We start from the raw sequence: 16,737 nt of genomic DNA, 5'->3' as shown, positions 1-16,737 counted from the left end.
CCCTGCGCAAGGTAGACTAGGCAGACGTGGGAAGGAGGATTCTGCCCCAATTCCTCAGCCCCACCCCACCGTCTCAGATCTAACAGGTGACCCGATCCACTGGGCACAGTCCCATCCCCACTCGACCCCCGCATCTGGACAAACACATGGCAAGTATGGAATCTGAAGCCCACTGGGCTGGAGCACAGCTAGATGTTGCTGGGTTGGAGTCGTCTTGCAGGTGCCCCAGGGTGATCAGGCCTCACCCACAGTGGCCAGGCTGAGACGGCATGTTTTTTTTAGATGGTTCAGGTTACTCCAGGGCAAAGCGTGATCCTGATGACACCCGGCGGAAAAGCAGGCTGGAGCCACGGAAGAGCTGGCCCTGAATCGGAAGCAACAGCTGGGTCAGTGAAAGGGGAGGCCAGGTTCTTATCTGCCCAGAAGGCCAGCCTAAGGCAAAGAAGGGTCTAGGAGCTCAGAGGCCCCAGGGCTGCAGGGGGTTCCAGGCTGGCATTCTTATAGGACCAGGTCAGTACCTGCCCAGGGCTTGAAGTCCAAGGGAGTGACCCACTTCATGCCACAGAGTCTACTGGTGACAGGATGAAGCCCCCCCCCCCCCCCAAGAAGAGACTCATCACCCTTCTGGCTTTAGATGCCAAGTGGTCTGAGACTCCTTCAACACCCACAGGCTGTGATACACAGAGAACTGCCCGGAGTCACTGGGAAGAACCTTGTCAGTCTCTGGCCTCCTTTCTTCCCTCTCATTGTCCTCTTCTCAGCCCAGAGGCCAGCCACTGCCCTATTTCACCGGCAAACCAAGGTCTGGAAAAAGCAAGGATCTGCCCTGGGCCAGACATGTGGGTCCCTGACATGTGGGTCCAAGAGCTCCAGCCAGTAGAAGGGTGTTTTGGCACAGAACCCTCGACTGGCATCAGAGAGGCCCAACTCTACCCTCAGGCCTTTATGGGCACCTGGGGCAGAAGTGGGGCTCAGCCTGCAATACTGATCTGAGGCCTTGTGTTTTCAGCTCATGTTACTCAAGGGATAAAGTGTTCTTGAGCCAGAATGCCCTCATATTTGTCCTAGGAGACTTTAACATTCCAAGAAGAAAGATGTCTGAGGTGCAATTTTTAAGTAAATCCAGATTTCACTAGCTCAAATCATTTCTACAATAAAGTAAAATTTGGAGACCTAGATAGAGTCTCCATTTTCTTTTCTTTATCCTCCCTACTCACATAAGATTCCATGACAGCTCCTTATCTTTCCATGTGATGGTGACTCCACAAAACCATCCCATCTGATCAATGTGACAAAGACAAAACCTCCTCCCTCAAGAGCATGCTTACCTGCACACTCAGGTACTTCCAGCAGTGGATCCAAGATTTGAACACTGGGGAGTAAGGAGGAAGCCCAGCCTGCAGCCTGCCCAGGAAGGGAGAGCATATTAGACTCAGATCAGTGGGGGATGGGTAACCAAGGGGAAGGATCCCTTCAGAAGGAATGGCTTGGGGCTACCAACACCCACATCTTGAACCACATATACATCCCAGATGAAACCGGGCTGCCTGGTGGGCCAAGCCTACACACAGACTGGGGAGGATAAGACAGAGTACTAGATGGGCTCAACTGCTCAAGGCTCATCACCCTTGGCAGGGTGCCAGGAGGTGTACACCTACCCACAGTTGTTCACAGCCATGAGATCACCAACCAGCAGGAAGGGGTAGGTCAGCATGCTCACTGCAATCTGAAACCCAAGGAGACCTTGTGTCAGGGATTCCATGCACAATGAGCCATCCCCCCGCCTGGGCTCAGGGAGCAGGACACATGGCATCAACACCCCGTAACAAGGTCTGCCTCCAGCCACCACCAGATTGGGCCTCTTAAGCCCCACCAGGCCCATGGATAGTAAGGGGCTCAACTTACCCCCATCACAAATTTGGTGTAGCTCCGGATGGCCAGGGCCTGGCTAAACTGGAGACAGAAAGGAAGACAGAAAGGTTTGGCACAAGTACTGCAGGACAAAGACTTCAGAATCAGAAGCCTTTGTCCTGTGCTTCCTGGCCTGCACCCCCTTTTCCTCACCCTTTACATTCACTCTAGTTTAGCCCCTCACACCACTGCACACACTGCCTTCCCGGCCTCTGGGGCCTGATAGTGGGAGTCAAGAAAAAATCTGAAAGGCAGAAATGGTATAAACCAGACTGAGGGATGGTGGGAAATGACCCAGCTGGGGATGGCAGGAAGATAAGGAGGGCTGTTAAGTGGGGTCACTAGCCACAGGGCCTGTGTACCCCACTGGGCTGTAAGCTTCAAGGGCCTCCCCTATGTCTGCCTGGCTCTATGTCCAAGGTTTGGGCCACAGTCAGCACTAAGTGCTCACTGAATGAAAAGACAGACACCCACCTGAATGACCCAAAGAGTCTTGTCCTGAGGCAAAAGGCGAGGGGAAACCTAGCCTTCTGCCACCCCTATCTCACCAAGCTCTCAGCCCCTTCAGGCCCCAACTCCTGAATTCTTCTTTGCCCAGGAACCAGCCCCCAACTAGCAAGGGTGACCACCTGTCCTCAGCTTTCCATGGCATGGCTATCCTACCAGATGGAGCCTCTGGAACCCCAGGTGGAGGTTTTCTCAGACCCCTGCCTAAGTGGCAGCCTCAGCCTAACCTTCAAGTCACACCCAGAAAAGTACTTGAGAAATACTATCAGTGAAGGTTGCCTGCTGCTGGGGCAACCAGCAGCCCCCTGGTCAAACACCTGCTCACCTAGACTGGAAGAAACCATTGAGCTGTGGGACACCCCTTCCCAGCCTTGCTGTGTATGTGATGGCTGTAGTGCACCCTCCGAGGCTGAGAGAGGCAAAGCCACAGGCAGGCACTACCGTAACTGCAACTGGGAACTGGTCTCTGCAAATCCACTTGGATCTGTGTATACTGAAGAGTTTCTAAGACTCACCTCCCCAAGTCAAATGGCTACACAGCTTCCCAGGGAGCAGAGGCCCTCATCTGGGGCAGAACACCCCTGCCACACAGACATGCCCCACCCCCACAGTCAGCCACCCCCTAGAGTCACCAGACACAGACACATGTAGACTAGGACATGCCCCCCACCCCCCAACAAGGTGATGCTGGCAGCCAGGTCCCCAGCCCCTCACCTATCCTCTTGGAATGGACAGTTACCACTGTTAGAATGTCAGGTTAGGACACCCCAGCCCATCACTGTTCCCCAACTTATATTTTGGTTCAGGAAGAACCAAGTGAACCCATTAGGTTCCCAGATATCTTTCTTTAACAAGCACCTTTTAGAAGAACCAAGACTTTTCCATACCTGAGAGGCCTATATATACCAACTGTGTAAGCCACAGTTAGCAAAACTGTGGAGGTGTCGCAATGGAGCACTTCCTGGCAGATATGACAAAGGCGCCAGGTAAGGAACCAGCCTCAGGCCGGCACAGGAAAAGACTTAGTCCCAGCCATGTTGCGCCCAGTAGAATAACTCCAGAGAGCCCCCCCAATCTCTGAGGCTCAATTTCTCTGTCAAGTGGGACATTATACCTGCACTGCTCCCTTCTTGACTGGGGTACCATCTGGATCCAATATCAATGTTCACCAAAGTTTTGAAGTAAAAAGCATTAGCAAAAAGTGAAAGGGTTATTAATAGCTGGTCTATGCCCAGCTAATAGGGAGACTTCAGAATCTCTAATTGGGCCACTGCCTCAACCAGCCTTGGATAAGTTTTAAACCTAAAGCTGCCCATGGGGAGCATTCCAGTCTGGAATCTTCGTCTCTTGAGGCCACCCTTCTGAAGGCAAAGCTGACCCAGGGTCAACCAGAGCCTCCTCTTTTCTGACCACTCCTCAGAGACCCTCTAAAACCCTCAGGACCTGACACTTAGAATCCCAAAGTCCTCGAGTCTGCCCCAGCCCTGGGCATCAGCAGTACATGGAAAGATGGACAAGTCCTTGTTCCAACCAACCTGGGAACCTGGATTCTGGTCGTTCCCCAGCCCCCCTGGGGTGTCACTCACGCTGTCATCCACCAGGTAGGCATTGATGAAGTGGGCCAGCAGGTTACAGCCCCACAAGAAAACCACATCTCCCAGGAGGTGAGGGATTAAGCCGCTAAAAAAACAAGGCGAGCAAAGATGAGCAGGGGAGGCAGGGGATCATTTCCTGGGGTTCCACACCCAGGAAGCAAGCAGGGATGTTCCAAGCTCAAAACGTCAGCATATCTGGAGGCACTACCATAAGAGGAAGGCAGCAGGGAACACGCCGGCCAGCAAGCTATGGACACTGGGTGGGCCGTGCTGCTTTTTCCACAGGGGCATCATATGCCACATCTCACACTGCAGAATGAGTTTATGATCTCACAAGTGATTTTCAAACCAAGAAGCCAGGTATCAAGATGTGAATGTTGCTACATATGGGATTTTCAAATGCTGATTACTATATGTGGGTCCTTTTCTCCTGATCTCGAACATTCACGAAATACTTTGTTCAGTGAAAAATGTCTTTGCTCTGTTCACTCCGGGAATGTTCCCATGATGACATTCCATGCAAACTTCTGCAAGGAGGGCTGACTTTTAAAGTGTTGGCCTTTGGGATCAACAGCCCTACACACTGATAGGGAAGGTTCTCGAAGACAGTGCTGAGACCAAAAGCCAGATGGAGATGAGTGAGTGTTTATTTGCCTGTCTGGATACAGAGTAACTTGGGAGAAGTTGGCTATGGCTTGAGAGGGGAAGCAGAATTATGATTTTTGAATTTAAAAAAATATTGCAAAACATTTCATATGTTCAAAAGAAGACATGAAGCACGTCCGTGTTATAAGGGATGTTAGCAGAACCAACTTCCATGAACGCAAAAGTCCACCCTGTTGCCTCCATCTGTGCTCACTGACTTTTCACACCCCTCCTGCCTTGGTGCTTCCTGCATCTCCTAACGAGCACGTACACTGCCTGTTCCAAAAATGCACCAAGAAAAAAAAGAACCTACTGGGCAAGCAGCTGCTGTGCGGGAATCCTATGCACACACAGCACAGAACCAGACAGTGAGTGTGAAAATGCCAGGGATGGTGATGTGTAGAGTTTTAAGACTTGATATACTAGTCACATGGGCAAATATTTACTCATATGTATTTGTGGAAGCGTGTATATACCTATGCATACAGACACACATATATGTATGTGCATGTGTATGGCATATAAATCACGATTTGTCAATCTTGGCACTATTGACATTTAGGAGCTAATAATTCCTGTCATGAATTATCCCCGATCGCTATTCATTAGATGCCAGTTGTGACAACCAAAAGATGTCCCCAGACATTGCCAATGTTCCCGGGGGGCAAAACTACCTCCTGGTGAGAACCAAATATATACACGAGAACACATATGCCTAAATGTAGTTGTTGCTTGGTTAAATGAAGGATTATAAGTAAGAATACCTGGCTGACTATAAAACCACAATGTGAGTTCATACTGAACCCCTGTCTGCTGGTAGAGCATTCGCATAATGTCATTGCTTAGACCGTAAAAAGTCAAAACAAAAAACACATTTGTCAAGCCCAGTTTCTGGGTACCATCTGAGGTTTCTTTTGCTGGACAGGTTTTTCTGCTAGGAGTTTTCTTTAGTGGTGCAATGAGGTGGATGTGAGACATCAAGGAGAGCAGAGACTGTGTCCTGCCTGACAGTTTCTTTGCAGAAACACAGGCCGGGAGTGCCAGTTTTCTGACTCAAGAGGAGTCAGCAATATGAATTGTGTGAAATATCCTAAATGTTAAATGTGAAGAACTGATTTGTCAGAAATGCCATGTCAAACAGAATCTATCAGCTGGAGTCAGCCTGTGAATTCAGTGCTCAACGCTCAGTGCAAATCAGACTCAGCCATTTTCAACAGTGAAAGCAAGGGTAGTGGAGCACCTTGGCTCATGAAGACCTAACCCACACCCACCCCCAGTCCTAGAGCAGATAGACAGAGACTTGCAGGGGAGGGTGGGCCGGCATTCAGTCCATCTACCCAGCGTGCTGGACAAGCAGTACCATTTCTGTGAGCCGTGATCTGCAAAGAGCCGGGTGGCTTTGATCCAGAGGATGGGCAGCTCGCACATGCTACACAGCTGAGGGGCTGCTACTCAGGCTGGGCCGAGCCCTGCGGTTAGTAGGCCAGCAGCTGCGGCCTGAGAGGTGGAGAATGCACCTGTTAGTAGAGTTATGCCCAGCGGCCAGGGGTGGGGTATATAAACTCACGTACACAAAAAATCCCAGCAGCCCTTCTTCTTTGAATATCTTCCCGATGGAGCTCAGCACGCCACTGTGAAGAAGGCAAGGTAGGACAAGAGGTCACCTTCAAGAAGTCCACCCCCTGGTAAGGCGTAGAGCCTGCCACCTCTGCCTAGAGCTTTCCGGTTCTGGCTGGGATGGAGAAGTCACTTTCTGTTGCCAGGCAGATCCCAAATGGAGGAGATTACAAAGCCCCTCCTGTTTGTGGGTAAGGGGGTGTTCACCCAGTTTATGGAGATGGGGAAACCCAAACCCTCCTGGGGGTAGAAGCCACCACTGTCATTTTCTGTGGCATCTGGAATGGAGGAATGAAGCTTTTGGAGCCTGGATATGGCAGGAGTGACAGGCCCTTCTCCTGCCTGGTCCAAGGGCTTATCTCTGGCCCAACAACCCCTTGGCAGAGAAACCTTCATGTCCCACTGAGTGAGAGCAGGAAGGGTGGCGAATGACCTCCCCGAGGGCAGAGAGGGACTCTGCAGCAGGCAGCCTGGAATTAGACCACCCAGGAGCAGCCCGTGATCAGGCATCTGGCTGTTGTCCTCAGCAGGAAGCATGAGGCCACCACAGCTGCTTCAAGACCAGAGGACAGGCTGTGGAGTCTTAGGTGTGACGTGCAGAGAAGGCTTAAAAGCAACCTGTAGAGCTGTGGTGAGCACTGCCAGAGGCCTATCCTGTAAGGAGGCCCTGCAAAGCCTGGCTGGCAGGGGCAGCTTAGGAGATGAGAGTGGGAGCCCAAACCCTGGCTCGTACTGGTCCTGTGGCGCCCCAGCCCTGCCAGCCCCATACCCTAATCAGCACAGCCTCATTCCCAGAGGTTCTGAGCCAGATCGCCCCCAATTGGTTCTACTTAGCAACCTCACATTTCAGTCTGGGGAACGGGCTGATTTCCCACTAGTGAACCATGGGCACTGAGCTTCCTGGGGCAGTGGCCATGCAGGAAAGAAGAAAACTGTACCCGGGAAACAAGAATATTGGAGAGGATGGGTAACAGAGAAATGCTGTCCTGCCACCGGCCTCTAGGACCCAACTCCTGTCCTGTACTGGCCCTCTGGTGAGGGAGGGCATGAATGTGTCAACCCCTTTCATAGTCCCCTGCTCAGGGCTGGCACAGCAGCTGCTGGGGAGTACTTGATAACAACTGAAAGTCCCAAGCCCATGGAGTAGACAGTCTCTTAGCAGAGGATGAAACAAGCTAAAGCTGGAGAAACTGTTAGTTTGTAACCTAGGGGGTCCAGGACGGGACACCTTGCTCAGTCCTAAACAGGAGAATCACCCATGAGACCCAAATGCCTAACCCAAGCAGACTCTCACCCCACTCACCCCTCTGCAGGACACCTGGGCTCACCAGGGCAGCTCTGGACAAGAGAAAACTCCCTTGGACACAGACTAGGGAAGCCACTACCACATTCCGCTGAAGTGAGCTCATTAGAACTAAGGCAGATAAGGGACAATGACTGACCCCAGCATGGTCTGTCCTGACAGACAGAGCATGGTGACAGGCCCACTACTGCCAGTCCAGAGAAGAACTACCCACCTGTACTTGGCCTCCCGTCCCACAAACTGGACCATGCAGCGCATTGAGATGACTGAGGAAAAAGAAAACACACATAGGTGACATGTGGGGCCAAGTCTATGATACCCCAGCCAGGGGGTGTCCCATGCAGAAGAGGGGAGAGAGACCCTGGGGTTCCCTGTCACAAACCATGACCATGGCCTCCCATTTTTTTTTCGTCTGGGAAAACCTCCAGCTCCCTCTGGACAGGACTCCTATCCAACCTCTCCAGTAGGGTTCCAAAGGAATATCCCCACCCCACTACCACTCCTCAGTAAGTCCACCACTGCCCATCTGCAGTCCACGAGGGGTCACCCCATGGCTGAGATGCACTCTCCAGTGGGCGCTCACCATGCAGGGGGTGGGCCAGCATGCGGGACACGCACTGCATCATCATCTCGTAGGAGGTCTGGAAGAGAGCAGAGGAAGGGGACTCTGTCTGGCCCGTCCCTGGAGCTGGCACTTATGGGGAACTACGATCTCTTGTGGGGTTAAAACCAGGGTCCCAGAGCCCCCACTTGGGGTCAGTCTATGTAGAATGGCCCACTTGTAACCTCTCCCACCCTCATTCCCTCCACCTGGGCCGCTGCTGGGTCCCTCCAGGTCAGGCCCATGGCAGCTGAAAGGTTTTTCAGGATTGCCTCCTCTACCCATGCTTCCATGTACCCCCATCATGCCCACACAAGGACCCAATTCAGGGACTCTGCAATAACCCGCCCAGTTCAGGGTGAGGCATAATCAGCTACCCTCTGAGGGCCTCTCCCCCTCCACTTCCAGACACCCACCTCCTTCACCACTTTCTTCAGAGAAGTCTTCATATCATCCTTGTTGGAAACCTGCTCAATCTCATCCGGAGGGAAAACCTGAGGAACAAAGACAAAACCAGGTACAGCGATGTCTCCTCAATGGAACTCTAAAGGGACAGAGGTGGCAGGAATGGGCCCCTACAAATTTATCTGCAGTGTGCATTAGCCAGACCAGCTTCAGGCAACCCCCAGGGCTGGGGCAGGGGAGAAGAGCCTTAACAGGGTCACAGCTGTGGGAAAGTGGGACTGTGGGGCAAGCACCCACCCAAGCAAGGGATCTCAGGATGAGACCATTGAGATTTGGAGGCTGGCTATGGCGCTGGGGTGGAGACCCTGCCAGTCTGGAATGGAGAGATGGGACGAACCACAGAGGGCCTCCTGGGTGTGACAGGGAGGTCTGGGAACCCGAGCTCTTCACTTCAGGCTCACCTTCTTCATGCTGCCCCGGGTCACAGTGGAGAGGGCGTTGGACATGAGTCGGGGGCTCAGGCCTCGGAAGAGCCCTATCTTCCCATCCACTTGCACGATGTACTTGGCTATGAGAAAGCAGAGGTGGCAGCATGGCGTGGGGTCTAGATGCACCCACTCCTGGGTCACCCAGGCCAGACACAGCCTGTCCCTCAGAACACACCGACTTCAGTCACGGAAAGGAACACCCACCCAGGACCCCAGGCCAAAGGCCTTCTCCTACCAGTTTTTAGAAAACACCTTCACAACAGTTTTTTGACCAGCAATTTTAGACATTTCTTATTTCAGCTTTGAAAACTACCTGGCAATTCAGCAACTTAAGTGCTGCAACAAAGAAAGCAATTCTGTGGCTTATGGAAAACATTTCTGGGGAGAGAGGGGGCAAAAAACAACAGGACAAAAGCATCCATGGGCAGTGAAGTTTGCGATGTTAAGGGGGAAAAAGGAAAGGGAACCCTAGAAGGCTGCAGCGTCCCCTGGGCAGGCCAAACATGAGGCAGTCCCCACCCTGTTTCTGTGTAGCACCCATGACACCCTAGCACCTAGTAGCCTTTATTTATCATGGGGGGGAGGGGTAGGAAGCAGGGCGGGGTATGTGAGTAAAGAAGGGAGGGACTGAAACAGAAGCACCAAAAAACTAGCCTGTAGGATACACCTAAGCAGCCAGGAGCGCGACGCCCTGCCTGTGAGTCAGTGCTTTTCCAGTACGGTTCCTAAAAGGATACTGTTCTTTACATTCCGCTGTTTTATTTACTGTCAGTTTTTTATCCATGTTTGAGAAGGCCATGTGTTTTTATAAACCTGCATACCTGGAAGCTAGCAGAATGTTCTCTGAATGTGCTCCCCCTTTCAGACCCACAGAGCGCGCTCTCTAGTGTTGCACAGTGGCAGCAATGAGCAAACATGCCTTTCTCTCCTCTGCAACATGTCTGCCAGCCAGCACTTCCATGTCACGGCCAGCATGGGCTCTTACGGACCTGGGGGCACCTGTTACCTGCACATCTGGCTTCCTGAGGTGGTTGGGGCTGCAAAGAGAGCAGTAGGAGGGGAGGGGGTGCCATTGACCTGGCTAGGGGCCCTGCTTCAGTGTGAGCAAGCAGAAGGACGGTTGGGGGAGGGGAGCTGAAGTCAGCAGAAGAGAGAGCCCGTCTGGATAAAGCCTGAGTGATCTGGGGTGAGACATTTTACCTGATATGCCCATCAGTAAAAAGGAGTAAGGACCCCTATTCCTCCCCATCTCAGAGAATCATGAACGAGTGAGAGCCAAGGAAGGAAAACAAAGGCTCTGTGAGCCACAGTGCCCCATGGCTGCCCAGGGGCTCCGTCACTCCATGGTATCCCTGCCATCCCTGGAAAACTCTACAGGAAGTTCTTTCCATTACACCAAAGAATGTACAACAGCTGCGGCACTTTCTGCCCTGACATGGGAGTAGCAGATGCCGTCCAGACGGTATCTAGAGAGCCAGAGAGCTGAGCCTCCTCTACTCGGGAGCAGGTATCGAGTCTGGAAATGCCCACCAGGAATCTGGACTGAAACATTCATATAAGGGGTGGGGGGAAGCCCTGATCACTGCAAGAAGTGGTAAGAAAAGGGTCAAGACCCCTCCTTAGGTGCTTTCAGGAATGACTGTGTGAGGTGACACAGTCCCTGACCCTGAGTCCCTGAGATGGCTGCAGCATTGGTAGCCTATTTGGAGAAACCACGGAGGAGCAAGCAGCTGCCCCCCAGGCTACCCACAAATCTAGTGTTAACTTTGCCCACTGACCTCACTGCACAAGTGCCAAATTCTGTGATTTCCCCCTTCCCTACACTGACAATTTTTAAGTGAAAACAAATATGAACACACCTCCCTGCTAAACAGTTCTGCCTGGCCCTGGACTGTACTCCATAACGACAGGCTGGGGAAACTTAAAGAGAAACAGGACAGCAGATTCTGTCCACAGTGTGTGAAATGAAAAACAGGTGAGGAAAAGCAGCAAGTTATTCAGCAGAAAGATTTTCAGAGAACACTCTGGACTCACTAGAGAGTTAAGAAAGCAGAGGTGGAGGAGTGTAAGGGAGGAGCCTGGCTGTGAACATGGAGAGCAGGCCACGAATAAAGAAGGTCCCATCACCGTGCTGGGTGAGGGTGGGGACTGCGCGAGGGGCAGCGGTACGGATCTGAAAAGGTCAGGGTCAGCTGTCACCTGGGGGCCGGGTGCCAGCAGTTGAGACAGCAAGGTGGCCTCACTGGCATCAGGCAAGTTTCACTGTGGTGGAGAGACCTCCCGGGAGACACAGAGAGGGGTGCGAGGGGCTTGCATGAAGGGCCCAGGCTCCAAGAAGTGACACTACTACACAATCTGTTGGGAGCGACTATGTGATTAGGCATCAGAGGCCGGAGCAGCTGGTCTGGGCAGATCAGAGATGAAGCCGCCACTCACCACACCCTGTTCCATACCCAGTGTGCCAGAGTGTGTAGGCACCACCTGGAAAAGAAGCCAGGGGGGCCCGACAGGCCACCTGCTAGAGTAACAGGAAAGCCAAAAAGCGGGTAATAGGGCCAGACTGCTTAGACGGCAAAGGGAAAACCACCCCGCCTTGCTTCAAGGTGCAACCCGGGCAGCAGGGATGACAATAACCAAGGTCCTAGACTGGCCTCCCTCTCAGGTACCTGGTTTGGTCCGTCCTGCTGCCTGGGTACTGCAGCTAGCAGTTGCGGGCAGAGAAACTGGGCCATGGCTTATTCACCTGCTCTGACTCCACACCCTGCCTCCCCCAGCCACACTCTTCAACCCCTTCATCTAAGCCAGCTCCGACTGGGTGCCACGCTGCCCGGTGTGTTTCCCAGAGCCGGTTCGACCCGCTGCCCATTTGATACTACTTTGCCGCCGGTGTGGGCTTTCCTGCCTGGGAAGCACACTCACCGTAGGTGAAGAAGCTCGGCAGATACAGGACCTTCCTCCCCAGCACATTGGTCCCAATGGTGGGGGGCATCGGCTCATGACCCACCTTCAGAATCAACAAATACAAAAGGAAGGTCAGATTCTACTGCACTGAGTCTCATCTTCCCAGGCCTCTACCTCTTCTCCCACAAATTCTAATGCTGGCTTTGGTCAAAACATCTCAGAAATGTCACTGGTGTTTTTAACCACCAGTCTTGTGAAATCTCCCATCGAACGTCAGTGTCTGGTCCCAGATACCACCCCTACGACAGTCCCCCAATATTCTTACCTCATCCCCAGCCCTCCGCATTCTTATCTTCAAATTCCAGGTGTTTCCAGGACAGAACTCCCCATTTTTATGTACTTCACATCCCACTCTCATCTCAGAATAAATCTCATTTAATTCTTCCAGGTTAAAAACTTCAATCCAGTCTCAATCCCCAATATGGTAACACCAAAACATTCACACCCAAATCTCAGACCCAAACCTCAGACCACTCAGCTCCAAGTAACCCCTTCCACAGTTCATCTCACATTCAAGTGCCCTCTTCGTAGGCACCAACAAATCTGGCACTCTCACTCTCAGGCGGGGGATACTGCTATCCCAAATGCCCATTGTTCCTCAAACATCCCCTCAAATGTGTTGTAATATCAATCACCCTACACTCCTGAGGGAAAATAAGCCCCTCCTTTCTGAGGGCTATCATAAATCTTGCTGTAAAGCTGCTGGGTATAATTATGGTATTTGTTAAACTTGTAGGTGTGTGAAGGACTAAGCCACTATACCCACTGTGAGGAGGTGGGGTCTCTCCTGAAGGCTGACACCAACTGTTTTGCTAGCAATCACCAGGCAGGAGGCAAGGTGTCCAGGAGTGTGAGCAGGGAGGTGGGGAGGGAGAAGGCCCCTTCCTTGGCAGAGGGCCAGGCAGCAGCCCTCTCCCTCAAAGTCACGCCATGGACCACAGCACAGACTTCTTGGCTGTGGAAGCAGGAAGAAAAGGCAGAGTTGGAAAGCTCTGCCTTATAACCTAGACTGGGTATGCTTCTAACATTTCCTGTCCTAATTTCTTTTATCCTTTGCTTTAATCCTTTTCTTTTATCCATTGGTTTTATATTTAAAAGTTCAGGTTCCTCCCTTATAAACGTGATTCTGAGCTACAAGACAGATTATTGATTGTAAATAAAGCCCCCTCCAGGATGGAGCACATTTTTAAAAAAATTCTAACCAAGGGGAGTTAGAGGAAAACAATGGGCCAGCTGACCCAAGCAGTTAAGACTTCCCTTTCTAGACCTTTCCCCTTCTGGGTTAGAAGCTCAAAGGTTTTGAGTTACATTTTGTTTTGATTTTGTTCTCATACAGTTGGTATTTCCAGTACATGCTCAACTCCAAGTCTGAGATGCTCTTTTTGCTGTCTTTTTTTTTTAAAAACATTTTAAAAGGACAGGTTTATTACGAAAAGGAGAAGGAAAAAAGATACACCTGCATAGTCATTAGTAGGCAGACAGCTGCTGCTACTGCTTTGCAAAAGGAAAAGATTTATGAAAAGAAATGCCTGCATGGTCACAGGCAGGCAGGAGAGTGGCTCTTCTTGCTGACTTGCCTGGTTTGGTGACAAATTTGGAAGTCCCATCTACTTCAATTTCACCCTCAATTCTGTCATGTCCCTATAGCTCCTATCTCTGTAGCTCCCAAATCTGTTGAGTCTATTTTCTTAACTTCCACTGGGGTTCACAATAGGCACACTGACTGTACCTCATCCCTCTCTTCCTGACCCTCAAGTTTTCATTATTTGTGTCATATCCAAATTCATGCCCCAATCTGTCAACCCAATTCTAAAGATAAAGCTGCAGCTCTTTATTAGATAATAATAATTATTAGATAATGGCAGAGCTAGTACATCACCTTCAAAACTTCAACTCCTGAAACATAACCCCCATGAGCCCAGCTCTGAGTCACTGCATTATTACCCACTTAATCTAGACAACTGCCAAATCTGGCACTCCAATCTTGCCACACAACCCCTCCCAGATCCCTGGGATCTGCTTTGCATGCAAATATTACCCTGAGTCCCATTATGATCTTACCCTAATACAGGTTACATGTATATACACAGCATCAACTAGGTTCAGATAAGAGAGGCTGCCTACTACCCCACCATGTTCACCCATGCTTACCTACCCACCATTCAGGTCCTCACCCATGAGCCTCCCTCATCCCCAACTCTCTCTCATGCCCAATTCCCTTTCCAAATCACTGATTTCAATTTTCTTCTCAAACTCATAAATCAAATCTATCATGATTGAAATAATGAAGCCACTTTCCCCTTACTTCACATGGAGCCCCCATTCCTTGTTCTCCAACATCCTCCACTACAGAGACCTTCCTAATTGCCACTACTCTGAAGTCCCAGCCTTCACCCAATCTCACTCCATCGCTGAAAATCTCAGCTCCCAGTATGCTTACTCCTCATCTCAGGTCCTACCAGTTCCAAAGCGCGATTTATCTCCCAAGCCTGTAATCTCTATTGTTATAAATACAATTCTAGTCCTACAAGTAAAGCCACTTCCAAATCAAAACCAAATGCCACTCTTGACTTCCTCCCTTAGCCATTTTCAAATCTCAGTCACAACTTGTTCTATCTAGTCAGGCACCCTGATGTCCCTGACTGAATTTTCTCATTCTCTGTCATATTCCTGATCAGACCCCAGAATCTACTGGCCTCATTTCTCAGATCCCAGATTTCAGTTTCTCCCAGTCTCAAGTTACTCCCAGTCTCAAGTTCCTCTCATGCCAACTTTATGTGGCATTAAGCCAGCAAATCGGACACAGCTCCAGCTCAACTCATAACAAGTCTTAAATCTCTGTTGTGTCTCCATCTCGACTTTTACCCTCTATTCCCCTCTCTTCTTAACTGGAAAATTCTAGGCTGAATTTTCAGAAGTCAGACCAGGCCTGAACCATCCTCATCTAAACTGTGCCCATCTCAATCACGCCCACCTAATTCCGCTACTCCTTCAGCCCCGCCCCCTTCCAGCTCAATCTCTCCCTCTCCCCAGCAGCCTACCAAATATGTCAAATGCCCCGGCATTCCTCGATTCCACAGACATCCCTGCCGCGGTCTAGGTTTGTACCTATCTTGCCACTTGAGATCCCAAATGCCTCTTCTGCCTGCTTCCAACGTTCAGCATTCCCATAGCCCTTTCAGCCCAACAGCCCCATACGCTAACTGCGATTACCATACCCCCCAGACCCCAACCCCCGTTTTCTCCTGCAAATGCGTCATCCCTTTCCCCCCTAAAAGCCTCCTCGCTCCCTTCTCCACACCAATCTCCACCACTCCCCTTCCCCCACTGCGTCGCCCTATCCTCCTCCCCCCAAACGCGTCACCCCGTCCCCTCCTCCCACCAAACATGTCGCCATCAAATCTAGACCCCCCTCTCCATTAAACCGAAAACTCTCTCTTGCCATAATCCTTTGCTTTCGGCCTCTCCCCACAAATTCTATCACCATTAGATGCACTGCCGCCATCCCCTCCCTCCCGGTGGGTTGATGCCCTTTCTTCTCGCCTAAATTTTTGGCCCTGGCCCCAGTCCTTTGTCTCACCCCGCCCCACCCCCACCCCCCTGGCGCTTTAAATCCACCTCTATCGAATGCAGAGCCCGTACTCCTCTCTACCCCAGATGTCTGCTCCTGGCCTTCCAAATACCTTGCCTAGGCCCCAATCCTCCTCCCCAGCTATTCGCCGAAACTTCTCGCCCCTCCCCCCGCTCTGTTGCTGCTCCCCTCACCCCAGCATACCGCCCCTTCCCCTCTTCCAACGCAATCGCTTCCATTCCTTCATCCTCCAAACCCATCGCTCCACCCCATCGGCCCTCGCCTGCACCCCCCAAATCCCTGTTCCTTCCATCCTCTTCCAATTCGGTCGCTCCGACTCCTCCGCCCCCTCCGAACCCCTAAACCCGTGCCACCTGCATCCCCAGGCTCCTTGCGCTTCCCTCCTCTCCCGTCCCCTTGGCCCACGAGACCCGTCGTCCCGCCCCCATCGCCGAAGCCGCGGCCGCCGACCCCTGCACTCTCCACTCCCCGCCCCCATCCTCCTCCAGATCTCGGCCTGTCACCTTCACATCAGCCCCCACCTCCTTGCGGCGACCTTGGATCCCCACCTGGATGAGCAGCTTCACGTAGAGCAGCGGGTGGCTGAGAGCGGTCACGCCCGCGCCCAGCGCCACGAAGAGGGCCTCGGTGGTCGGGGCGTTGTCCCCGGAGCCCAGGCCCCCCGGCGCGCCGTCCATCCTGCGGGCTGAGGGCTGCGCTGCAGGCCGGGGGTGGCGCGGGTGCGCGCGGTGCGCGGGCGGCGGGTCTCGAGCCCGGGCCTCCACTCCCGCCGCCGCTCCGCCGCGAGCTCCCGCTCCAGCTCCAGCTCCCGCCATCCCCGCGGCACCGCCGCGAGCCCAGGGCGCCACTTCCGGGTCCAGAGCCCCCATGGCGGCGGGCGGCGAGGTCACTCCCCGTCACGTGACGGGAGCTCGCCCCGCCCCGCGCCGTCAGGAGGCGGGGCCCGGCCGCTCCGCTCGCGTCCACAGGGGCGCCGGCCCTGGGCGCGGCCGGTGGTGCCTGCGGCCCCGGGGCTCCGTGGGGTCGGTGGTCGCGAAGGACCGGGGTCGGGGCCTCTGGGGATGTGGAGGCTGACGCAGGCCGGGGCGCTTCCCCAGGGACCCCAAAGAGCG

The 16,737-nt window shown here is 52.5% G+C and overlaps 1 protein-coding gene across 2 annotated transcripts; it reads right to left on the bottom strand.

Moving 5' to 3' along the window:
* Window positions 1–292: 292 nt before the first annotated feature.
* On the bottom strand, window positions 293–16,494 carry MTCH1 (mitochondrial carrier 1; the record flags this gene model as incomplete). 2 transcript variants are annotated; one of them, XM_084228881.1, is made up of 12 exons in its annotated part: window positions 293–364; window positions 1,329–1,404; window positions 1,659–1,726; window positions 1,906–1,953; window positions 3,954–4,098; window positions 6,230–6,289; window positions 7,793–7,844; window positions 8,162–8,219; window positions 8,596–8,673; window positions 9,046–9,152; window positions 11,992–12,076; window positions 16,174–16,494. In XM_084228881.1, the coding sequence occupies 12 exons, from the start codon at window positions 16,492–16,494 to the stop codon at window positions 293–295; spliced, it is 1,170 nt and encodes a 389-aa protein (XP_084085007.1). The 2 variants fall into 2 exon arrangements, with proteins under 2 accessions (XP_084085007.1, XP_084085008.1); XM_084228882.1 differs by having other exon boundaries at window positions 4,005–4,098.
* Between the last annotated feature and the right edge of the window lie 243 nt (window positions 16,495–16,737).

Source organism: Talpa europaea, assembly GCF_964194135.1.
Source record: "Talpa europaea genome assembly, chromosome: 2".
Taxonomy (NCBI): domain Eukaryota; kingdom Metazoa; phylum Chordata; class Mammalia; order Eulipotyphla; family Talpidae; genus Talpa; species Talpa europaea.
This window is presented reverse-complemented; position numbering and strand designations above follow the sequence as displayed.